The following is a 27,239-nucleotide window of genomic DNA, read 5'->3' on the forward strand; positions in this document are numbered from 1 at the left end:
ATGGTCTGGTGCACATCTCCTATTTTAACCCTTTAAACACATAGATGAACCAATTCTCCTTGAACGTGGTAGTGTGGATATTGCTGTGTATAAAAATGTAGCAAATTTCTTTTAATATACTGTAAGAAGTAAAATTACAGTAATACAATTCAAATGAAGCTTAGGTTAATACCTATCCATAGTAAACCATATAAATAAAATGTAATGTAATTAGGTATATTTCCAATAGGTACATATGGGTGAAATACTGCTCACTCTGAGATGAGTAGATCTGCAATAGCTGTTATAGAAATAGGACATTTTCAGCCAGCTGCTGTTTACAGATGCCAAGGGGAATGACGGCAGTGACTGTGATTACAAAGAAAGCTGACCACAAACAACAGAATGTGCCTGATCACTTTGTGTAGTAATACACACTGATGACCTGTCCAGATTAGTTATTATAATAAAGGTGACAGCTGCAAACTCATCTTATTTGTTCTGCTTCCCACAAAATGGTGACCTCATCATGAATCAACAAATTGGTGGATCAGTTCTAGTAATTAGTGTTTAATTCTGAAATACTGTATATTATTATGACATTTGTTTTTGTACTTGAAACTCTCCTTACTGGGCTGCATATACAGTGATAAATCTCAACATTCGCATCTTTCTAGCAGCAGCAGAACCTGCAACATGTAGGGAACAGAGGGATCTATTTAGTAAGCCTTGGATGGAGATAAAGTACCAGCCAATCAGCTCCTGTCATTTTTCAAACCCAGCCTGTGACATAACAGATAGGAGCCAATTGGCTGGGACTTTGGGCTAGATGCATCATCGCTTGGAAAGTGATAAAATGGAGAGTGAAAAAGTACCAGCTAATCACCTCCTAACTGCCATTTTTAAACACAGCCTGTGACATGGTAGTTAGGACCTGATTGGCTGGCACTTTCTCACTCTCCATTTTATCACTTTCCAAGCGATGATGCATCTAGCCCATTATCTCCGTTCACTTTATCTCCATTTAAGTCTTAGTAAATAAACCCAAGAGACGGTCATATCATGTGTTCTGCACTATTGCCTGATTTTGGCTTCATACTAGGCACAGTTATCACTTTGGTTCATATCTATTCAATTTATTTCTGAACTATTTCCATACCTAGAAGCTTTACAATGTTGGGGTGATCAAATTCTGCCATTAGTGCTGCCTCCCTCTGGAAGTCTGCCTGCATATCAGCAGAAGCTTCCTCTTTCAGCATCTTCACAGCCACCATGGTAAATGGTTCATAGGAAAGGAGACCTGGTGCCCTGCAAAGAAATTAAACATTATATTGATCATATTTTACCTTTACTATAGATCTGCGGGAATCTTGAAATGGAAATAGTAGCAACATGTTTTGTTTTATGCAATAGCAACCCAAACCTGTTTCCATGACATGATGTTATCACCATATACCTTAACAAGCTGATGATGAGTTTCAGCTGCTGATGTTCTCTTTAGAACAATCTGATCACACTATGCACCTCAATGTGTGACCATGTTTCCACCAGTCATGCTATCGTACAACAGATGTTGGGACAGTATGATTGATATGAGGTGAGTGTAATTTCCATGAGGGGAAGCAGTGGTCAAGCTTTACACATGTGAGAGGTCTTGTTTTATTACGTATTGAATCACCCTTCTATCTATCTATCTATCTCTTTATCTAAGCAGCAGTGTCATCCATTTAGTATTTATTAATGGAACCCTTATTAAAATTGTATATTAATACAGATATTAGAAGTCCTCTTGCACGATATCTGTGACATGTATATAAGCACCTGGCGTGCAGGCTTGTATGACTTAGTGGCAGGGCCGTCTTAACAGCAGTGTAGGCCCCTGGGCACAGTAATGCACTGGGGCCCCTACCCATCCTCTGGCGGTAGGGATGGGGGGTGCTATCAGCACAGCTTTGATGTCCCGCGGACGGTAGGGGATGTTCTATCTTCCGCTCAGCATGTAGGACCTGGAACAGTAATTTCTGCTAATTACTCCTTTACTGCACAGATGGGGCTAAACTGTAGATGGAAGCATTGGGCTGAATGAAGAAGCAATGGTACATGACTTCCAGAGTGGTAGGTGGTGTTTAATACGTAGGGGAGGGATGGAAGTGGAGTGGGCTTAATATTTATAATTTTCCGGTGGGAGGGCAGCTTGCTTGACTGCAGATATCTCAAGTTCCTGAAAATATATTTCTTAGCATTGAATGGGATAAAAAAAATAGAGAGTCCCACCTTTCAGAAGGTTCTGGGGACTTGGGGATCAGAGTTCAGGAGCCAGAGCAATCCACCAACGAAAATCTAAAACTGCATATTAGGCGTGTGGAGCTGGAGCGGGGACCAGCTGCTTGAAGGCTGATATCTGTCATTCAGGGCATAGTAGAGACAAGCTGCCTGTGTATACTGAAAGGGGAGAGTCCCAGCTTTTGGATTACACCCTCAGAAATACTCTAAGTCAGACAAAACCCGAGATATCAGGCTGGGAAGAGAAACTAACAGGCTTGGTTGGGGACCACTGCTTTCAAGTCAGATATCTCCGGTTCCACAGGGCCGATTTTAAAAATTCTGGTACCCCTGGAAAGAGGGAACCCTCAGCTATCAGTCTAGGGCCCTTATATTCCTGGGGCCCTTGGGCAAGAGCCCATTGAGCCCATACGAAAAGACGGCCCTGCTTAGTGGGGGGAATTCAAATGTTATCACCCCTGATTTCCAGTCTAAAGTGACGGGAGATCGCAGGGGGCGATATTCATTTGATGCCTCCTATTGTGCTGATCGCGCCCATTAGTGTCGTGTTTAGCCAAGTAAGGCGGCTAAACCCAAATAAACTAATAGGTGCGGTTGGGAAAAGTGCCACTTGGGCTCCGAAGCGGAGCTCCCCAACCACCGGCAGGTGCAAGCTGAAATGTAGACGCCGGCAGCCAATCACGCCTGTACAGAGCTATATTTGAATATCTTCATTGGGCGCCATCTAGTGGCTGCCAGCCACAAATTCATTTGACTCTCGCCTATTGTATGCTAATACGTTACAGTAGCGGTACAGTACCCCATGTAGAACTGACTGATGTTGACAGTTCAGATCTGTTGACAGTGGATAATGTCATTCCAGCATATAAAATAAAGTATGCAGCATTCATACAGATTGCTCTTACTATGGGATTAATCATTCCGAGAATTTTGCTGTAATAGTAGCTGTTGTTTTGATCTTAATGTGTACAGTGTTTACAGCTCCAAAATGGAATAGAGTATGTGCACTTTTATTGAGGAGGACTCAACCAACATCTACATGTTGGGATACAAATAATAAAGTAAGATTCAATTTTGTGGTATGTGATATTTTCATAAACCTGAAAGGGTACAGATAGTGTATATTTGGAGGCATTGGCAACTTAGTAAGACTATGCAAAGTAGGGAATCTGGCCATTGATCATCACTGTTTGTAAACCACTGATATTTGACAGCTTATGTAAGATGGGTCTACCATCGATAGCGGAGAACTAATGGTTCTCCGCCATTGATGTACAGTACATCGCCCCCCAATGTTAGCAGGGCATTCTCAGCCATGATTATGTATTGTGTACAATAACCCCCACAGGGAGTAGGAGATATGGGAGAAGAGAGCGTAAAGCTGAAGAAGCCTGTGATTGAGGCTGCATATGTTGGGCACAGGGCATCAGACTATATTCAGCCTGGTTAAGGGCCGTACTTGGTGGCATGATGATGAAATTCTGAGCACAGGACTGTTTGTAAAATGTTTTCATTTGGCTAAGATATTTAAGAACTGATTCTACTGTAAGTTGCATGTAATACCGATGCTCACAGAGCTGATCCCTAAAACCTCATTGTATATGCATCCCACGGACACAGTTGTGACACGTGGTAACAGAAATGTGCTGGCCATTTCGGATGGTGACCTAGATGTGGCTATTCAGACTCATGCAAATGGTCTGTCTTAGGGTGTGCTATAGGACTGTCGTGGACGTGTTGGTGAAGTGGTGTCGTGGCGTCCAAAAGATGCACCAAGTGGTATTACAGGGTCTAACAACAGAAAGTTGGTGTCATAGTCCTTGCACATTCTGACACACAGATATACAAGAGGGGAAGAGCTGATACTACCATTAGCATAAAGTTGCACATGTGACTATGGCAAAAAACACTAAAGCAGTCACAGCAGAATCATAACCTTAGATAATTAGCATAAGCCTGGTAGACATGGATCTGTAAACCGGTGTCTATTACCATATGTGTTGGACATTAGTTATTTATTATCAACATTAATTATATATATGATCTACAGTACATATTACACAACACTTCATAGAGACCATAATCATTGCCCCAGTGGAGCTTCCAGTCTATATTTCCTTCTACAGACACACACTAGGGTTTTTTAGAAGCCAAACTGTGGGGCACCTGGGTATTAGAGATGGGGCTTACTAGGTAAACCAGGGTACAGTACCTTAAGATTGGATCTCTCCAGCAAGGCATCAGGAAAGCTACAACAGTCTCTCTATTACATCGGTATCTCGGTTACAGTATTTATAAATGTGAACTGTATTGTAATAGGGTTAAGGAAACCGGTACCATCTCCTGTAGCAGATGGCAGATCACACAAGTCCAAGGTTTCTGGTGCAACTGGCCTCAACCAATTTTATTAAGCAGCAAAACAAAGTACAACAACAAAATAAATACCTTGCCACCTGGTACTAAACTAAACACAAGTCACTCCTAACTACAAAAACACCAAGTTTTACCAAGCATAGCTCACTTGTTTTTTGTGGCAGGTTTCTGTCACAGAGACTCTGCCGTTTCCCTTTTCCCCAGGAGAGACCTAAAAAGATCAGGAGACCTAAAGATCAGGCTAGCAGCATGTTATCACCCTCTTGCAGGTAAAATCTCTAATTGGCCCACAATGAGGCTACAGACCCAAAACCCCAAACTGGGCCTAATGGATGGAGCCCACCCTCTCCCTCCATCCATAAAAACCCAGGAGCCCAAAACCTTGGGTTTAAAAATACATAGGTTAGAAACCTTGGACAAATATACCTGACTTCACATCAACACTATTCCAGTATTCATGATACAGTATGCTACAGCACACCAAAATAAATTCAAATAGTACCACTGTCAATCTCTAGGTAGATTACCTACCCCTAAGATCAGTTCTTACCCAGACATTGCACTTGGTAGGAGATGGCACTCCACACCCATTATTCAGGTCCAAATAACCTTCCCATTACATCCATGATAGTTTTCACACTGTTCAGTCCCTCCCCTGGCTGGTATCTGAATAGCATCACACCTGGGATTGGAAAAGGAGCTGGATGAGGCATGGGATAACCTACGCCATGTTTAATTGCTGTAATGTCTCTGTTCTGGGTGACACTCTGTTCTGTGTGACACATATAAGCAAACAATGATGGAATAAAGGTCACGATATGCCTGAGTTGGTCAAACAGACAAAAATCCAAAATACATCAGGTGTTGGGCATGGTTTTTACTTATGCGCATGCATCTTAGAAGCACTGTGCATGTAACCCAATTGCCACCACCAGCAAATGAATATTGGAACTGCATGGAGATTCATGCAGTTCTGATTGGCATTCCTTGGTGGGGAGGTGGCTCAAGGCGGTGGGTATGTCAGTGTCAGGAACTGCGTAGGAAGACACAGTTCCTCTGATCCCATAGGCCAAATTCTGATGGACATTGTGAGCAATCATGGGGTTGCTCAGGAGTCTGACAGTGATGCCGATGTCGATGGTGCAGCATCTCGTGGGTATCTCAATAGACAGCCCATCGGCTGGAGCAGTAGCATCATTTTGCAGTAGGAGCTATGATAAACATTGCAGCTGTTGCTGCTTTGCATCTGCTTCAGAATCACACCAATTAACCTACCAGTATGTATATAGGGGAAAGTATAGAAAGAAAACATCTATAGAAACCTGGTTGGAACTAAAACCATCACCCCAATGTACTGTAGGTAAGCATTAATGTTAACCACTGCGCCAACGGTACTCGGATGGTAGATGACATGGATTAGGTCTACAGTCAATAGGTCGACCACTATTGGTTGACATTGACATGGTCGACACAGGAAAAAGATCAATGCATTAAAATTGTCGACATGGGACAAGTCAACACATGAAAAGGTTGACCGTTTCTTGCTTGAGAAGACTGCTTACCATACTAGCTGCAACACCTTCAGGTTGATCATGAGACTGTGTTACGGTTTGCTGAATCTTCTTCCAAGCTGATTATTCACCTGAGTGCTCTCCTGTGTGTGAATATTGCAGCAGTGTATCAGTCCAGTTAGCAGTGCTGAAACTGCAATGCAGTGATCTTTTGGATGCATTTACTCTCAGTAGCGCTGCTACCCAAAGGGCACCCTGGTTCCTCCTGCATGCACTTCATGAGTTTTCCCTCCATCTCTGAGGGCTGGGTGTCGCCATATGGGATTCAGTCAGCTGACTGTTGGAACACCAGTGTCTTTCCATCACTTCCTCGTGTGACTTGCTTCCCCAATCCCAGTGCAACTCAGGGGATAAAAGGGCAGCAGTAATTTGAGACGTTACCAGTACAATGTTGCTTCTCCTGGAGTCACAACTCTGTGCTGAGCTCCATGATTCTCCTTGCCTATCCAGCTTTAGTCCAGTCACAAATCCAGTTCCAGTCTGGACACCAATCTGGTTCCAGCCCAGTCACCATTCCGGTTCCATCCCGGTCACTGTTCCTGTATAATAAAGCTTACATTATTTTCTAACTGATCCCGTCTTCAGGCTCCCCTCTACCAGTGCATCTACATTATAGTCCAAGTCCACTAGCCGCTGCTGTCCCTCACTGCTTTTTAGCTTCATGAGCAGAAGCTGGATCAAGCATCCCAGCTTCCTCCACACTCTGTCTCTGTCAGTTCCAGCCACTCAAGCCTTCCCCAGCCACACCCAACCCTCAGAGATGACAATTTGTACTGGCCTAATGGATCCAATGAGGGATTAGGTTTAGACCGCAGGATCTGTACAATTATGCAGTACCTGCAAGAATTATCTACTCATCTGGATAATATTCAATCCTCGCTCAGTGGTTCTGGAGCTTCTAGTACACTTTCCCAGAAACCTCCCGCATCTGTTCTTATGGCTGCATCTCGTCAGCTTCCCTCTGGAAAATGTAAAGGCAATTTCACTAAAGTTTCACTTCCTGCAAAGGCAACCTCCTCTCATAACTGTTCTCAGATTCTTTAGTCATCCAGTACAGTGAATCCTGATTGCCTAATGATCCTTTATCAACTGCTCAAAGAGTTGTAAGGTCTTCTAATCAGTATTAACCTGTTACTTCCTGAAACCCTTGGAAGTACTTCAGACACAGTAAAGACTTCATCTCAATCGTCTGTCACCGGAGGGACTTCTGTCTCAGACTTCCCTTCCCTAGATTTAATATCTCTTCAGTGATAGATTCCAGAGCTACCACGACCCAAGCTCTCCAAGGCAGAACATCAGCGGGTAAATTCTGATCAATTCATTAAGGCTTGTACCCTTCACAAGCCAAGAGATGGTCACAAGTCTCAGTGTCAAAGTAATCCAAGATATCGTAATCCAATAGTATGTATCCAAGCCATCCTGTGTTTCTATTCCTGATACTCTTGATAGTGTCAAGAATGCTGCCCAAAAAGAGACTTGAATTTACAATTGGGGTCCAGTGACAAGAAGGGCCTATTCCAAAAGAGAATATTCACATTGCTCATAGTCGGAGAGGTGTCTGATCCTGCAGCCCCTAGTGGGGCGTCTGACTTGCTAGTCTCTGGAGAGGCATCTGACTTGCTAGCCCCAGGTGTCTGAGTTTCCAACCACAGGAGGGGTCTCCAGAGCTGCAGCCCCAGGGAGGGTTTCCAGAGCATGGATCCCAGATGGGATTCATAGTGTCACAGATGCAAACATGGACTACTGTCTGCCACCTTCAGGGAGCACTTCCATGTTGATAGCCAGCATGGTCCAGATTCAAGATGGGCCATCTAAACTTTGGATTCTGTCTGTTCCAGATCCAGCCCAGATTCTGCATGTTCCGGTTCCAGACAGAATCTGCTTCCTTCGGTTCCAGCTGATTCAAGTGTCTCTGGACCCAACCTGGTTCCATCTGTCTGTCCAAAGACTTCTCCAGTTCCAGCCAATGGAAATAACATACTGTACACACTCTGAGTTTGGTTTCCACCAAGGCCCTAACTGTGTGGAATATGACACTCCACACTGTTAGGGCCTTGGTGGAAATCGTACTAAAGACCTCAGTGCTGTGAGGCAGTAATACTAACCATTATGCCAACTGTGCTGCCCTGTTGAAACAAGAATTAAAATAATTGTGGAATAGTAACTAAAATAAATAATTAAACATCCTTTAATACTTTAAGAGATCATGGGAGATAGAGCTCCTGGCCTCACTGTCTTTTTTTCTGGAAGGATTCTCTCAGTAATATATTACATGGCGAAATAGGATCTATGGCATGTCATTACCCCCTTAGCAGGCTCAGTAAATGGCATGACCCTCATTTTCTGCGCTGACAAAATTCTTGACTACATGAAGGCTGAAAACAAACAGAATAAACAGAATGCTTTTGCTTGACATATTATTGGCACTCAACACAGAATTATGTCTCAAGAAATGAAATATTGCACTAGAGGAATGAAGGGGGTTACTAAGTTTAGCAATAGGCATGTGTTTAACATAAGACAAGACAAATATTTTAATAAGACCAGCAGCAACTCGTGTTGATAAATGTCAGATATGAACATATGGTAAAGTAGTGATATAATATAAATCCAAGCCTGGCTTATTGCAGGATGTGATATGTATGTCTCTCCACTGTTCACATGATATATAAATGATGATGACTGGAAGGACACTGACATCCCTGTTATATAACATACATTATTACATGGCATAAATTAAAACATTACCAAAAATGAAACTATATATATTACCTGGCTTGAAACACTCTTCCAAAAGCTCCTTCTCCAATGTCTCGGACATATTCAATATTATTCCTGGGATATTCCAGGCTTATGAGCTTATGGTTGAGGAGGAGAGGCATTCTCTGATACATGGGGTTTGGATGTAATCTATCTAGCACAAGTTCTGATGGAAGCGCTGTGAGAGTCGGTGCTGATTCCCTGAAAAAGTAAGGTACTTTTTATTGGCTAAAATGGACCATCATCCCTTCACTCCTCTAATGGAGCAATGTTATCTTATATACTTTAAGGAATAAACTTATAGTAATACAATTAGTAAGGTTAGTAGTCTGTACATTCATTTTATTTTTAATTTTTGTAAATGTTTTTATTGGAAATTTTTCAATCATTAATACAAACAGACATTCAATACTATAGAGCCATATAGCAACAGAAACTCAAAAATCAGCATGTGAGAAGATGTGGAAAAACATACTGTTATCCCATTAACACATAGCTCAAAACAATTCCTCACATATAAAAGAGAACAGCAATACACATTTCCAATATATTAAACATACTCGAAAGAACATTCATCCACACATTCATTCCACAAGACATACAGAATGTAAGAGAAGGAGGGGGGAGGGTCAGTATTCCCATAACAGTAATCGAAAAAGAAGAGAAAATATTCTAACACATATAATGAGGCAATAACAGAACAAAAAGATAAAATGGTTAGTTGTCTGTCACAGTTTTGTATGATGTCAACAAGAGGCCGTCAAACAATTGCAGTATATGAGCATGTTGCGAGGGTTCTAAATATTCCACAAGGGGGCCCCATTTCTTATAAAAGTGTGTCACTTTGGTTCCCAAATCCGGTAAGGTGGATTGCCTCTCAAAGTATAGTAGATTTATCAGAGAGGCTTTCAAAATTTCTAACCGTGGGGGGGAAGCGCATATCCATTGGGATAAGATCAGGTTTTTTCCAACTGTAAGAATCATCCACAATAGGGGAATATAATTTGAGTGAGAGCGGGGCTAGTTCCAAGTCGAAACAAGCATACCCAAAAATGAATCGGGAGTCAGGGGGATGGTGATACCAAAAGTTTGGCTTATGTACCATTGTACTTTGTGCCAAAAATTATGCATAAAGGAAGCATCTGGTGCCTTACATTTGGGACATCTGCCCGATTCCGTAGGAACCATGTGCTTCCACCGTCCAGGTGATATATAGGCTCTCTATAGAAATGTGTAATGCATTTCCTGCAACTGGTAAAGAATGGAGTACTTCAAAGACATTTGGTGTAAATTTAAAAATATCAACCCAAGCTATGTCTCAGGAAAAATCAGTGCTCCACTTTTGTGACCAAGATAACCACATCTTATTTAACTTGGCACCCTCAGGAAGAAGGCCCCAGTAAATCCATTGAGTCTTAAAGCCTTGTTTACTAGTTCTAGCGATTAGAGAAATCTGAGGGATGAAGTCCAAACTTCTCCACTAGTTTCAGAAAGGAGTACAATACTCCTCCAGGAACAAAAACATCTCTCACTAACTATCGCTATACCTTTCTGTTTCCAATTTTGAAATTTGATGTTTTCCAATGCTGGAGTAAAACAAGGGTTGCCTAAAAAAGGGAATAAACAGAGACTGTTCAGGATGTCTACCTAGAGCTAAATTTATGGTCCCCCAAGCTTGGTAAGTATCCCAAAATAGTATATTGTTCTTGACACGTAAAGGTAACAGATTTCTTGGGGTGTGAATCAGTGCGCGTAGATCATACTGTGCCACAAGAGCCTGTTCAATATCATAGTTAGCAAAAGTGGAAGATTCTAACAGCCAATCAGAAAGGTATCTAAAAGAGACTGCCTTGGAGAATGCTGCCAGATCCAGTACTGTCAGTCCCCCATTAGTTTTCTGGAGTTTGAGTTTGGATAAGGCTATGCAGGCTTTTTTTCCACTCCACAGAAATTTTGTAAATAGACTGTCATAAGCAAGAAGATCAGCCTTATTAAGTTTAAAAGGTAACATCTGATGAGTATAAGAAATCTTAGGGAAAATTATACTCTTTAGTACTGCTACTTTACCCATTAAGGATATAGAGAGCGTAGACCAAGAAAATAAGGATTGCGAAACTGTGGTCAGGATTGGGGAAAAATTAATAAATAAATAAATACAGCTGGGGAAGCTCTGTCGGGATAAAGATGCCCAAGTATTTAAGTGTGGAAGTGTTAAACGTAAATTGCGATAGGACAGGGGAAGAGGCCATGTGTAAAGCAGAGGGATTAAGTGGTAGGAGTTTGGATTTGGACATGTTAATTTTATACCCAGCAAAGGATCCAAACGTGTGTAGCAAAGACATTATGGCCGGTATCGATTTTTGAGGGTTTGAGACAAATAATAACATGTCGTCAGCAAAAAGACTTCATTTTAATTCCTGATTACCTATAGGAATTCCAGAAAATTGCGAGAGCTCTCTTAATGCCACAGCCAAAGGCTTAATAGCTAAGGCGAACCATAAGGGGGATAGGGGGCAACCCTGCTGAGTACCTCTATGTAATTGCACCGGCGCAGACAGATATCCATTACATAGGATACGGGAATTCGAGGAGGCATATAAGGTCTGCAGCACACTGGAGAGGCCCAGCTGAAACCCAAAATTAGATAGCGTAGTATACAGATAATCCAAACTGACTAGGTCAAAAGCTTTCTCTGCATCTATAGAAAGTATAAAATGTGGGTTCTGGTCCCTGCTGAGCCCCACCCAGTGCACCACAGACAGCACCTTTCGTATATTGCTAGAAGAGTGCCGCCATGTAATAAATGCAGTGTGGGCTATGTGGATTAAGGAGGGAAGAAGGGGAGTAACCTGTCTGCAAATATTTTTGTAAATAATTTGTAGTCTACAGTAAGTAGTGAGATGGGTCTGTAGCTGCCTGGCAGATTAGGATCCTTCCCCGGTTTAGGGTGAAGACGAATCATGGCATCATTAAAATATTGTGGAATTTTATGGGAACACAGAATAACATTAAACACTTCTGTCAAAGTCACCACTATTCTGGACTTTAAAATTTTATAGAATTTCCCCGAAAAGCCATCAGGACCCAGAGTCTTAACTGGCTTCAGAGACCCTATTACTCTTGAGCAGTAATTGATGCACAGATTCTGTTAGCCAGAGAAGAATCAAGAACCGGCAACTTCAGGGAGTTCCAAAAAGAAGATTTGGAATTTATATCAATCTAGGGTGATGCATAGATATCCGAGTAAAAACTTGAGAGTACAGCCGCAATATCCCTAGACTCAGTGGCAAGGGAAGCATCGGGGCATCTATGCGCCTGTATAAGGGAGTCTGGAGAAGCTCCCTTCAATAACTTCGATAACAGTCGGCCTGTCTTATTGCTAAAACGGTAGAATCTATGATTTTTGTGGAAAGAATGCCTATCAACTAAGGCTTTTAAAGTGGCCTCAAAGTGGGTTTTAGTCTTAAGGTAGAGACGTCTGGAATTAATTGTAGGGCTCATCTTAAAAGTTGTATAAGTCAATTTTTATTGGGCCAATTTAAATGTGGCAGCAAACTGGGTTTTTTTGCGGCAGGATACAAATTTTATTATACGTCCTCGTAGAACAGCTTTTGCGGCCTGCCAAAAAAGTTGATGATCAGTTTGGGCCATTTCAGCATTTTCTCTTTGAAAGTCTTCCCAAAATACTTTCAACTGTTCTCTAAAAGAAACAGATGAGGCGAAATCAGTAGGGAATCGCCACCGCCGAAAAGCGCCTACATCTAGTGAAGTGGAAAATTCTACCCAAACTAAAGAATGATCAGAGATGACCATGGGTTCTATACTGGCCTGTACCGAACTGGGGATCAAAGAATCAGACAATAAAAGGAAATCAATACGTGACAATGAATTATGTGCAGCAGAGAGGCATGTAAAATCTTTCTCAGTAGGATGAAAGAATCTTCACATATCAGTGATGTTCAATTGTTGCATTATATAGGGAATACCAAGCTTGGGGGGAGATCTCGAGTGTGTACGAGAATTACTATCCAGCAGTTTGAAGGATATCATTTTGAAATCCCCACCTACAATCAGCGGCATAGAGGAGTACGGGAGAAGTTTTGAGATGAGTAGGCGGATAAATTGCTTGGAGTACTTATTGGGGGCATAAACAGTACATAAAACATATCTCATACTATATATATATATATATCAATTTTAAGTATCAAAAACCAGCCCTCTGGGTCTCGGGTAGATGAGACTATCTGGATTGGGAGCCTAGATCTGGCTAAGATCATAACACCTCTAGCTTTTGTGGAATAGGGGGCTTCCGCAAGAACATGCAATCCCAAAGTTCCCAGGTTTGGGCTTTGGGGGAGAGAAGATGTGTTTCTTGCAAGAATACTAAATCCAGTTTTAATCTATTCAGGTACATGAGACATTTTTTCCTTTTGATCGGTGAGTGTACACCACCGACATTCCATGTTGCTACTCTAAGAGTGGCCATAACCCGGTGTTATACTGAGAAAAACATAAATACTGTATACATAATAGAATTGTAGTAGCAGCACATTGTGAATAGAAAACATTAAAATATTGAGGGAAACATGAGGGGGGGGGGGGAAACAAGGGGGGGGGGGGGACAACAAGACAAACTCAGCCATACCAAAACAACACAAAAACAATACAACAATACAGACAAAGAATAAAGTCTCAGAGAATTCCTTGCCCGGAAAACTCTGAATTCTGTCTTCAAGAGACTTCACGGCATGCCAGGGAGGACTTGCGCTATGCAGCATGGAGTTACCCACTCCTAGCCACAACCACCTATCATAGTCGAAAAATAGGACACTTGATACCCAAACAACCGACCATATGAAAGGAGGGATCAGCATGGAGACTGACCCCGTCAGAGGACATGTCCAAATTTAGACGAGAAATACATGTCAGCAGAGTCACTTCTAAGGCATTCGGAGAAATCAAAGAACAAGAGTGCTGCAAAGGAAACCAACTATCACGCAGAAACTGGATATATTGCAGATGATCCAGGAGACTCCCAGGTCCATTGAGTCAGTCAGGCTCAGTCTCAGAATAAGTTGCTTCAGAGAGATACGCCTCTGCGTCCTCAGGAACCGTATAATCTTTAAACGAGGTACCTTCAAATACCCGCAGCCTTGCCTGGTAAAGTAACGCAAACTTACGCCCCGCCTGGGCTAGTTTAGAACAGGTAGGAGAAAAAGCTTTACGCAGCCTGGTGATTTCCGGGGAATAATCCTGGAAAACTAACAGCCGAGATTCCTCCCAAACAAGATCCTTCTTCCTGCATGAGGCAGACCATAGGGCCTCCTTGTGAATGAAGTTGAGGCACCGAAACAGCACTTGTCTGGGTCTAGCAGAGGCAGAGGAGGACATACGGACAGGACCAGTCCTGGTGGCTCTCTCCACAACCAGATCATTGCAAATGTCCCGTATCTCCAACAGATCAGGCAGGGTATTATGTAGAAAGTCATACAATGCTGGGCCTTTAATGGCTTCCGGGAGGCCAATCAGACGTAGGTTGTTTCAACGCATTTTGTTCTCGTTATCGTCCAACTTCGCCCACACCAGTGCATCAGATTTTTGGAATTTGTCCATTCCTTCCTTTAATTCTGCTATAACCTGGAAATTTTCCCCTGCAGTGTGCTCAACATGAGGGATGTGTTTAGCAAGCTGCTTGCACTGGCTTTTTATGTCAGTGACCGCTTGCTGTAAAGCTGCAGCGTCCGTCGGTGCCTGTTCCTGGAGCAGGGACTGCACTGTCTTCCTGACTGCTTTAACTATATTCTGGTAGGACAGAGGGAGGTCAGAGGGATGTTTAGTGTTGTGAGGCTGCATAACTGACCTCTTGGAAGCAGGTCCCCGGCGTCAGGCTGAGTGGCGGCTGCCATTTTGGATGCGGCCCTGCGATCAGAATTTGGCCGCGAACAGGTTGATTTCCCCAGCATTCCAGCCAGGAAACATTCCATGCACAGTGGGGGCAGCCTGAGGCAGGTAAGGAGAGCTGTGAGGGGGTTTCTAGACGCCTGAAAACAGCGTGGAACAGGGTAGATAGGTGGCTGGCACCGGAGCTAGCTCAGGGAGCTGTTACTCCATGTAGCACTGAAACCAGAAGTCCTGTACATTCATTTTAGATTATATTGTTAAAATGTATGACTAATTATGTTTTAAGGTCACAACTGCAAAAGTTGCAACTAAAGCCAGGACCAAGTGCTCAAGAGGCCCCAACATGCAGTATGTGTGTATTATGAACAAAGGTTGGATATAAACAGTTGCATATTGAGCCATTCCACACGCCTGAGTTTCCTGTTGCCGCCCACCAACTCCACGTCGTCCCGCCGACTGTCAATCATAATGTGATTCCATCCATCTGGGATGTGATCACATAATGATTGGTCGCACGCGTGCACTTTGGGCGCGGTGCAGTGTCCTGAAATTCACCAGTTTGCAAGTTTCAGGACACTGCTATCAACTCTGAATAACCCCCTGTATCTGGGTTTTTTTTGCCTAAGCTTGTGTTGCTCTCCTGGTCTGCTGCCTGCTCTGGCCAAGATTTGCTGCCAGTTCAGTATTAGTTACTATAACTTTGGTATAAAATGTTCTAAATTCCTCCAATTATGCAGCTTCTCAGGTGCTCATATTCAATAGAGCTCAGAGATACTGTAATCACTTGTTTCCAGGGAAATATTGTGTATCAACCCTAATCAGCACCAGATTAACAATGGGGCAAAATGCACTACAGCTCCAGGCCCTCACATCGAACTAGGCCCATCATTATGTCAGCATGACGATGACCAGCTGTCAAGCTGCTTAGTATTAGAATTGTATTTCTATTATCCTCACAAAATTATGCTATTCTTCTGTTTTTACATATCTAGAGAGACATTGGGGCTGGTAGTGTAGGGTGTGTACACGCCCATATTGCACTGGCCACACCCACATAGCACTGGTCACATCCCTTACACTTTTCACAAAAGGCATTTGATCATCCCAGACCTATGTACTGTAGCCTTTAATCTAGCCCTGACATGAGTCATCATAATCATCATTCAGTGTACTGTACTAAGAACTTCTTCCATATTTGACTGTGTGCCATTCAATGTTGCCTATTTTACAATACAAGACTGCTGTGGATTAAACTGAGCTATATCCGGTAACATGGGAGTGAGAGCCATATACACCCTTTGTCTACAGACGTCTGCTGAATAACATCACTGTGAAATAGAAGGCATATTGACTCATTACCAACTTGGTACATATACATCATTTTGGCAATAATCTTTCTCTGGACTGTGTGTAAAGAGTCCATCTGTTAATATTCATGAAATGATAATAATATGTAAAATGCTTAGTGCTTATCTGCAAATGGGTCCACATATAATTGAGTCGCAGTTATGTATACTCAGCCTGCACTAGGTCACTCCTACCTGTGCCTGCTCCATACTGTATATCCAGGTGCAAGGAAACATAAGTCAAAGATGCACAAAAATGTAGATATTGATCTATGTGTACACATGTTTGGCGGGGATTCGGCCAGGATCCCGGCAGTTGAAATACCAACGGCAGAATCCTGACAGTGCTCGGAATGCCGGCACTTGTGTTCCGACTAGGATCTCAATCTCGGCGCCGGAATCCCGACCGCCGGAATCCCCAAAGAGCGATTGTCAGGCCACCAGAGAGGTAAGCCTTGGGAAAGGGGGGGAGGGAGGGGGGGTTGGAACAGGCTGCGGAGGGAGGGTTACGCTTTAGGGCATACTTACCTACTTTTACTTTCTTCTCCAGGAGAAGAAACGCTGCAGGGATCTTTAGGGAAGGGGGGGGGGGGCTGAGTTGTGTCATCATCAAGCCCTACCCACATATTGGGAAAATTATGTGATTTGCATCATTTTAACCCCTCCCCACCACACGGACAGTGAATACCGTAGAGTATCTCCCCATCCTGCCCACATCACTAGGGTGGGGCAGGATGCGGGAGTTCTGCCTACTCTTCAGGGGGTGGGGGTGGGGGCTACCCCAAAAATTGGGAGCCTACCGCAACTTCCGGGAGAGTAGGCAAGTATGCTGCTTTGGGGATGGAGGGGTTAGGTTTAGGCACCCCCAAGGAGTGTTAGGCTGTGGGGGAGTTAGGTGTAAGCTGCGGGAAGCGGGGGTTAGGTTTAGTTACCACCGGGGAGGGTTAGGCAGCAGGGGAAGGGGTATTAGGTTTAAGCTACTGGAAGGAGAGGTTAGGTTTAGGCATCACCGGGGAGGGTTAGGCAGCAGGGAGAGAGGGAAACGGGGGGGATAGGTTTAAGCTGTGGGAAGGGAGGTTTATATAGTTACGTTTCCCCTGTCAGGATTCTCGCATCCCAACCACCGGCATATAAGCCCCAACAACACTTTGGTGCCCACATGCATTACAGAAATGCGTCTTCCGCAGAAAAAAGAAAAAATACATATTGATGTGCAGTAGGAGACAAATTATCCTACATGTAATGTGAGAATACACATGATCAGAATTTTGGGATGCATTTCATTGCATCTATTACTTTTGATAATTAGTTTTATGATGCCTGTTAATGTATGTTTCCCCTATGTTTCAAAATAGCATAAACACCATGAGCAAATAGCCAGTCCGTCAGAGCACTGGCAGAACTATATATTTTACTCCCCGCTGCCCAAAAAGTTTCTGACACCGCCCTCCCCCTCTTTTCCCGCCATATGAAAAGTATACAAAAAGAGTGTGTAGCCTCACTACAAAGGGGCGTGGCCTCACTGCAAGGGGCATGGCATTCCAGGAAAAAACTGCACGTCCAGACATTGGCCACCACAGGAAAAAAATAATCCTGATTCATGCCCCTTACATTATTTGTAATTTTTCCTCCTTATAGTAATGCCCCTTACACATTATGCCACACACCATAATGACCTTTACACATTATGCCACACACTGTAATGCCCCTGACACAATATGCCAAACACCATAATGCGCATGACACATTATGCCACACACTGTAATGCCTGTGACATTTTATGCCACACACTGTAATGCCCATGACACATTATGCCACACACCGCATTGCCTGTGAAACATTATGCCACACACCGTAACACCTGTTATACATTATACCACACACCGTAATACCTGTTATACATTATGCCACACACGGCAATGCCCGTTATACATTATGCCACACACCGCAATGCCCGTAAAACATAATGACACACACCACAATGCCCATGTAGTTCAGCTCCTACTGTACAAAGCCAGTAATCATGGCATTCTAAAAGCTGGTGTTAGAGCTGACTCATAGTGTCCAAAAAGTGCTAACAGTATTATCATATCTACTGATTTCTTACCCGGGCATCTAGAGGTGCTGAGGGATAGGCTCAGTCGAGAGAGGTGGGTGGCAGGTGCTCTCAATAGAATAATTTCAGCTCTGTTACATAAATGACACATACATGAACATGCAAGCTTACCTGTTTATATTTTTTAACTTTTTTTGTCTTCGGCAGCAAACAAGGGCAACAATTACCAGTAAAGTCAAGGCAAAGCTGGATATTATTGATATGATAACAGTCATTGAATGTGTTGGATAGAAAGATGAAGATGATGATGGCATAAGTGGCACCTCAAATGCTGTTTTTATTGTTGTTGGTAAATGTGGAGGACCTTTAAAGAAGACAAAAAGTAATATGTGAATGGGAACTAAGACTAGGAATTGATATTTTATAGTTCTATAGTCAATATAGTAAATATACTGTACCCCTATGTCTTTAAACTTCAGTGGGGCCATAGTACAATGCCATGTCACTCGTATCATAGTGCTTGGATTACTAGTGGAGCCAATGTGGAGCTGGACCCACACCAACTAACTTCATAATGCAAGCATTATGATAGAGATATGTTACACCACAGTCACCTCTTCTGGTATATACTTAGATGGGGCACCTAAAACTGGTGATCGGGGCAGACTGGCTGTAGACTTCACTAAATTTTCTAAATACATTTTATACCGCAGTACAGGATAGTTTAATTATAGGATGAATGATTGAATGATTGTCAAGTGATGTTTCCTTTCCTTATGTATGAAATATGTGTATAATCATGTTATTTTTATTATGTTTGCTGCCACAACACTGCACAAAAGATACATTAAGGGTTCTATTCAGAGATGGCCGCATCCATAGGGTCTGCGCACATGCACCAGCCATAGTGCGCATGCGCAAGCCTTTACCGTGCATTCAACCCGGAAGGTTTGAAGGCAAGGTGATTAACAGACGACGGGGCTTCCAGGGGGGCGATGCGGTGTGTGGGGAAGCAGCGGCGATCAGGAAATGCAGGCGTGTGATGGCCATTTTCATGGCTGGCCTATGACATTGCCTGCATTTCCTGCTTATGGAAATATGGTGGCGGGAACCCTGCCTATGCAGCCAGGCTGCACAGGCATGTGTCGACCTCTATTCGATTAAATTGTGAGTGCAAATTTTGCTGCAGAAGCAAGACCTGGTCCATCTCTGAATAACGTCCTAAGCTCCATGCTGTAATTAGAAGTTCATCAAGCAAACATATAATAATTCAGATTAGCTCTTTTAAAGGTGTATTTACCCCCTTTACCAGGGCTATATTTAGATATGCTGCTGTCAGTACTGTGAGTGAATGCTTATTAAACTATAATACTGAACCCTGCTATAGTGCAGACTATCCCAATCCAAGGCCTATCATGGACAGGGGAGATGCTTGTGGACCAAGGTATGCTGTATGGCATTCACTAGGATACTGTCAGTACTAGGGCTAATGTTCTACTAACCTCACCAAGTTGTGCTTTTTATAGGGCCACTTTCACAAATTTTTCCTGGGCCGCTTTAAATTTCCAATAAACTCCTGCTGATGGTACACACTGTGGGTACTGATCAGATAATTATGCCATTTGTATTAGTATTTTGTTATTTGGGTTACCTTGTAGTTAATTATACAGGCAATGCTGATATTGTTTTCCATCACCAATTGTGGCACAGTACTTAGGGGGTAATTCCGAGTTGATCGTGGCCCTGCCAAATTTGGCAGGGCTACGAACATGACCATAGACATGTGGGGGGACTCCCAGCACAGGGCTATCCCGCCCCGCATGTCAGTGACGCACAGCGGTGATGCATTTGCACTTTAGGAGTAGCTCCCAGCCAGCGCAGCTTTAGCGCGCTGGCTGGGAGCTACTCATCACTCCCCGGCCTGCAGCGGCTGCGTGTGACATCACGCAGCCGCTGCAGCCCGCATGGGCTGGCCACGTCTGCATTGGCCGGACCACGCCCACAAAACAGCGGCCAAACGCAACTGTTCCACCCCCCCCCCCAGCGATTGCCTCTGTCTGTCAATCACTGCACTGCGGCGCCGGCGCATGCGCGGTTTTGACCTGATCGCACAGCTGCGATAAACTGCAGCGTGCGATCGGGTCAGAATGAACCCCTTAGTCATCTGGCTACCTTTGCTTCTCCTACTCATGCAGACACTGTCGGTGTGAGGTAGAGTTGGAAGTGAATCAGGTTCTCCAAATTGATAAAAACAGCGAAAATCATGTAATTTTTGCAATCCAAAGCTTGAAATTCGGATTTAAAATCTGAATTCCAAACCACAGGAAGATCCAAAATTAGGACTCAGTTTGGATCAGATTTCCAAAGGAGATCCAGACTGGGTTCTGATTCGATCCAGATCCACAAAATTCGGGTAGATTCATGTTTCTGGAGAACTCAACCGCACATCTCTAGTATGATCCGCTCAAGCTCCACTCCATCCAGACACTGATGGAGTATGTAACTGTGAGTACGGCAGTACAAACAGTAAACCATACTACAGTAAACCATTCTAAGTAATATGGCTCACTAAACCATACTACAGAACAAGTTAAATCCTGTCCTGTTAGGTTATTTGGGTGGATCCGCTGATGTATACTATTTACTCTGCTTATACACACATATTCAACACCAAAAATGTGTATTTTTGCTTACACCCAAGTCTACATAGGCCACATTTGTGTGAACACATCTTCACTGAACTAAGTGGAAACACCCCATCTAAAACAAGTTTTGCCTATGCCTATGAACTACCAACATTTGACCATTTCTAAGCATGTACGGTAAGGGGTCAATCCAATTACGTGCAAGATGGGTCCTGCGAGCCATTCTCACACCGAACTCACACTGTGAATTACATTTGCAATTCAATTCCAAACTCGCATTCATTTTCTAGATGAAATTCACAGGTAAGGAACATCTTTATTTTAAGGTAAAAATGTTGGTACATAGTTGGAGGGGTTTAAAGGCATGTCAGTTTTGATGTGGGACAGGTATTGTACATGGAAGTGTTGTATTGACGGCAGAGAAGGATTTACCACAAGGCAACCAAGGCGGTTGCTTAGAGCCCTGTGGATCTCAGGGGACCCTGTGGAACCCAGGAGGGCCCGCTGATATGGCTGTATGGAGGGCATTTCCGGTGGACCAAGACCCCTGCTGACTGATGATATATCAATATGACATTATACTCTATTTTAAGTACTAATGTTAATTGGAGGCCTACCTGCTACAATCAGTGGGGCACTGATATAAAATCAATACAGTCACACTGACTGAGAGGTGTAATAATGGGCATTATAAAATGCTGATATAAAATAAAGTCAGTGAGTGGACATGGTGCACTCAGTGAAGGGGCAAGTAATATACTGTAATAGAGGTAGAAAAACAACAAATAATGTAAGAAGCATAAATCAGGAAGGAAAAAATAGTGCTGTGGGTTGTTTGAGGGAAGCGGGCCCCAAATCTGTATCTTGCTTAGGGCCCCATGAGGTCTATATCCTCCTCTGATTGATGGGAGAGGGGCTTTAGAACTTGCTGATGAGAGGTAAACTGGTTTATTACAACTTTTTTTACAAACTTGTATAAAAACATTGAAAAATTACTATGCATCATTTTTTCTGTACCCTATAATGCTGTAAAAACTTTAATTTGATGAAAAACCCTTGCATGCTATAATTATTTAACAATTAGTAAAAAGTGCAAAAATCATCCATTTGGTATAGGGGCAGTTTAAGAGAGGAGTGGTCCATGTGTAAGTACCCCTCCTCACTGGAAGTACAAGAGACCCTGCCTTTGTGCCAGAGTTTACTGAGACTCTTCATTTATCTAATACAGCTCTTCTAGTTATTTGTGAACTCAGTTGTAACTTATTTATCTGTATATATACTGTACTTTGGTGCAATTGGCTGGTATAAAGGAATGAAGACCCTTTTGGTACATACATATATGGGCACTACATGCTGTGATAAACAATCCTATAGTGATAAATGAATATGTATGGGAGGAACTGCTGGTATAAATAAAATGTAATGGCACTGTGGAGGTTGGAGAAAGGGAGCTCAGTCTACAAGAACCCCATCTGCCTGTGCCAGTGTAAGCCATGCATTGTAATAAACAGTACCTCATCTCTATAAAACCTTCTCAGTTCTCCAATATCTTACAGTATATAGAGTATTTTTTCAGTTAATTAGTTGGACTGATTAATTGTCCAAACATTTCCATGTAACAATGTACTGTTATACAGTACTAGCGCTTTCTGCAGCTGCAACAAGGTCATTTCTCCATATGCCAGTAGACAGTAATAGTAGTCATATTGTGGGTGCGTTGTATCTGTAAGAGGGATATGAAGAGATGAGCAGTTACAGCCATACTTCTGACATTCTAAAGCTGAAAATGAAGGCCACAGCTATATAAAAATAGAGAAGGGCTCTGGCCATGGACACATAGCTAAGACCATGGTGATTGTAAACACTAGGATAGTCAAAAGGCAAGCCAGGTCAATAAAGAGAACCCAAGCTTTAGAAATAGCAGGTTTAAACCATTTCAATAAGGCAAACCTGTGATGGCGCTAGGAGTGTACACAAGCATTAACCTGTATATCATGATGTGCTCCTTCATTAGAGCCTCACAAAGCATTAAAAAGTCATGTACGCCTAAGAAGACATGCAAATGCACAGCTTTGGGTTAGAGGAAAGTATATATTTGGTGCGTTATATAGCGGGGATCTGTTTCCAGTCCATTTATGCCGACACAGTGTTTAGAGGCACCCGATTTTCTGTGCTCGCATCTGCAATCACCTGTCACGAACCGGTCTCTCACCTCTGCGGGTTCTGGGGTTCGTCCGTTGCCGGTGCGGTTGCTCGCGGTGCTGTGCGCCCGTGTGGGGTCGCGGCGTGATCAGTGGCACAGGTAATGCAGAGTCTGGGAACTGGGAGTGCGGGGACCAAATGGCCTAAGGCACTGCGGTGTGTCTGCTGTATTGGAGGTGGCCATGTTGGAGACCAAATAGGTAATACAGAGCACTTGTGAAAACACCTGTGGGCAGGTGTAAGCCAATCCCGTGCGTGTGCTGCCTTTAAGTAGGCTGGGATCATGTTACTCTGGGCCAGTGCTTTGTTGTATCAACGCTGTGCTCTAGCTCTGAGCTCTCTCCGTGCATTCCTGTGTGATTCCCGTGGTCCAGATATCGCCTCCGTTCCCAGAGGTCCGTCTGCAGCCTTCACTGCTGAAAGATCCACCGGCTCTCTGCTGTGCTGTCAGTTAAATTGCTCACCTACTGGAAACAGTTGAATTCCCAGAGTCTTGCATGAGGTTACCTTGTCGGCCTACCATTCAAAGTTTGGAGGATTCCATTTCCCTCAGCTGTTCGTTTGTTCAACTCTGCATTTAACCCATTCATCACCTTGTCATCTACTACAGTTTCACAGTGATCTCCGGAACCCGCAAGTAACCCAATTCAGTACTTTATATTTTCTATGTTGTCATAACAAGGATAATTCTTCACAGTCTCTCAGTTAACTCTCAAAACTCCATTGCAAATCCTTACAGTTATTTCTTCATGTCTGCATTAACCAGTTAAACACATTCTGCAGTTCAGCATCAAAGCTTGTTTATATTTGGACAATTCAACATTTATTCATCAGCTTGTTTTTGCATATGTTTCCATGAACATTTCTTTTATTTATTTTTGAGTTTTCTCTAGCATATTATTTCTGCCATTCCTGCAATACTTCAGTATAAAATGATGATTAACAACTAGTCATTTAACTCCTTACTGAATTGTTATCTTAATAAATATATGAAACGGAACTTCCTTCGTCCTCCCTGCTTTCTTCATACCCCAGCACCTACACCTGTGGTTGGTTCCGGGTTAACGGATTCACAAAAACACCCGGACCTGACAGTAAGCACTGGCCACATGGATCCGTCAAGTGACCAATTCGCAGGAGGCGGTGCTACGTCAGATATCCTTTCCCGTCTGGAAAATCAGGAGTCTATACAGACACAAATAGTGCAGTTTATGCAAACTATGGCAGACCGTTTAGAGACTCTTCATACAGCTATTAAAACGTCTCAAGTCCAGATTCCAACTCCGGTTGTCCCAGTTACCACTACAGCTTCTCCTGTGATGCTGCCTACGTCCCGCTTGCAGTTACCCTCTCCGAGTAAGTTTGACGGAACTCCAAAACTTTGCAGAGGATTCCTGAATCAATGCGAGATCCAGTTCGAACTGATGTCCGCCAGTTTCCCATCAGCTCGTTCTAAGGTTGCATATATTATTGCCCTCCTCTCCAGTCAGGCTCTGGAGTGGGCATCACCATTATGGGAGAGAGGTGATCCTATCCTCTCTAATTACAAAGAGTTCGTATCTTCCTTCCGGAGAATCTTTGATGAACCAGGCAGGACCACCTCAGCATCCTTGGAGATTCTCCGTCTACGTCAAGGTTTACGTCCTGTCAGTCAATATATTATTCAGTTTCGCACGTTGTCTTCAGAGTTAAATTGGAATGAGGAGGCCCTGATCGCCGCATTTTGGAATGGACTTTCAGAGAGAATCAAGGATGATTTAACTATCCGGGATGTGCCAACTAAACTGGATGAATTGATTTCTCTCTGTAACAAACTTGACCTACGCTACAGGGAGCGATGTTTAGAGAAATCCAGGGCAGAGCGATCCAGTCCACGTTATCATCCTAGGCCTCGACAAGTTTCTTCATCACAGTCTCCGGTAACGACAGAAGAACCTATGCAGATTGGGCGCTCTCGCCTCACAGAAGAGGAACGACTTCGTCGTCGACAGGGTAACCTCTGCATGTACTGTGGGTCCTCCGAACACTTAGTTAAATTCTGCAAACTCCGATCGGGAAACTCTCGCTCCTAGCTTATTCAAGAGAGGTTAAGCTAGGAGTTACTCTAGAATCACGTTCTGGGAAAGAGCCGACCTTGTCTATTCAATTAGAAGTTCCAAGTTCTACAGTGAAAGTTTCAGCTCTCCTAGATTCCGGGGCAGCCGAGAACTTCATCTCCTCAGCCTTTGTCATACGGTCTAAAGTTCAAACCATACCTCTGGAAGCAGCAGTTGCTGTTACAGCAGTGGATGGCAGTCGAATTCCAGATGGTATAATTACTCATCGAACCGTATGTCTCAAGATGAAAGTTGGTGTGCTCCATTCCGAATACCTCTCCTTCTACGTGATTCCCAAAGCCTCTCAAGATGTGATACTTGGTTTACCTTGGCTGCAGAAACATAATTCTCAACTTAATTGGCAAACCATGGAAGTCCTTTCGTGGGGTAAATCTTGTATCAAGGACTGTTTAGCCTCAATTGTACCTCTCCGGTCAATTAGCCTTCCCGATCTACCTCCGGTGTATCAACCCTTTGCGGATGTTTTCAGTAAACAAGCAGCAGACTCTCTACCTCCTCATCGCGAATGGGACTGCCCAATCATCCTGGTTCCGGGCAAAACCCCTCCTAGGGGCCGAATTTATTCGCTATCCATCCCAGAGACGCAAGCTATGTCTGATTATATACAGGAAAATCTAACCAAAGGATTTATCAGACCATCTTCTTCACCTGCAAGAGCCGGATTCTTTTTCGTTAAGAAGAAGGACGGTGGGTTATGACCTTGCATAGATTACCGCGGACTCAATGAGATCACCGTGAAAAACAAGTATCCATTACCCTTAATTCCAGAGTTATTTGACCGGGTAAAGGGAGCCACTGTGTTTACAAAACTGGATCTCCGAGGGGCCTACAATTTAATCCGCATCCGGGCAGGGGACGAGTGGAAGACTGCTTTTAATACCCGGGATGGGCATTACGAATACCTTGTAATGACTTTTGGTCTTTGTAATGCACCTGCAGTTTTTCAAAGCTATGTGAATGAACTTTTTCGTGACCTTCTCTACAAGTGTCTAGTAGTGTACCTGGATGATATCCTAATATTCTCTAAGGATCTAAAGTCTCACCGTCACCAAGTTAAAGAGGTACTGACACGTCTGAGGGAAAATCAACTTTATTGTAAGTTAGAAAAGTGCACTTTTGAAGTATCTTCCATACCGTTCCTTGGTTACATAATTTCTGGATCAGAGCTATGTATGGATCCCGGTAAGGTACAAGCTATCCGAGATTGGTCCACTCCTACAACTCTCAAGGGGATTCAGCGATTTCTTGGCTTTGCTAACTTCTATAGGAGATTCATTAAGAATTATTCTACGTTAGCTGCTCCCATCACAGCCCTAACTCGCAAGGGAGCAAATCCTACGAACTGGTCTTCTGAAGCAATCAAAGCCTTCTCTGATTTAAAGCAAGCCTTTGTGTCAGCCCCCATTCTTCGACAGCCTGATTTGAATCGTCCCTTTCTACTAGAGGTGGATGCTTCTACAGAAGCAGTAGGAGCTGTGTTATCCCAAGTCTTTGAAGATAAAAAAGTCCATCCCTGCGGATATTTCTCCCATAAGTTCCTCCCGGCCGAGCGTAATTATGCAATCGGTGAGCAAGAATTACTTGCCATCAAGTTGGCATTTGAGGAGTGGAGATACCTTCTAGAAGGAGCACAACATCGCATTACAGTATATACTGATCATAAGAATCATCTATATCTGCAGTCAGCTCAGTGCTTAAATCCACGACAAGCTCGATGGGCGCTTTTCTTCACACGATTTAATTTCAAGCTCACCTATCGTCCAGGATCTCAGAACAAAAAGGCAGATGCCCTTTCTCGGTCCTTCGTTTCCTCTGAATCAAATGATGCTACCACGAATCAAGCCATTGTGAATCCTACGTCCTTTTTAATGACTCGAACCTCTCCAGTTCCTCCGCCTGGCAAGACCTTTGTCGCCACAAGTCTTCGAAAACGGCTGCTTACCTGGGCTCACTCCTCCTCCTTCATGGGTCACCCTGGGGTTCTAAAGACTCTCAAATTTATTCAA

General features: G+C 43.4%; 1 protein-coding gene across 2 annotated transcripts in view; it reads right to left on the reverse strand.

Moving 5' to 3' along the window:
* The window catches only part of MUSK (muscle associated receptor tyrosine kinase), a 408,957-nt gene that overhangs the window by 11,782 nt on the left and 369,936 nt on the right, over window positions 1–27,239 (reverse strand). For both annotated transcript variants that reach the window (XM_063914218.1, XM_063914217.1), the window contains 3 exons: window positions 18,441–18,633; window positions 8,979–9,167; window positions 1,139–1,287 (listed from right to left, as the gene is read on the reverse strand). In XM_063914218.1, the coding sequence (XP_063770288.1) occupies window positions 1,139–1,287; window positions 8,979–9,167; window positions 18,441–18,633 (531 nt within the window). The remainder of the gene's footprint in view (window positions 1–1,138; window positions 1,288–8,978; window positions 9,168–18,440; window positions 18,634–27,239) is intronic.

The sequence above is a fragment of the Pseudophryne corroboree genome, chromosome 1 (genome assembly GCF_028390025.1).
Source record: "Pseudophryne corroboree isolate aPseCor3 chromosome 1, aPseCor3.hap2, whole genome shotgun sequence".
Taxonomy (NCBI): Eukaryota; Metazoa; Chordata; class Amphibia; order Anura; family Myobatrachidae; genus Pseudophryne; species Pseudophryne corroboree.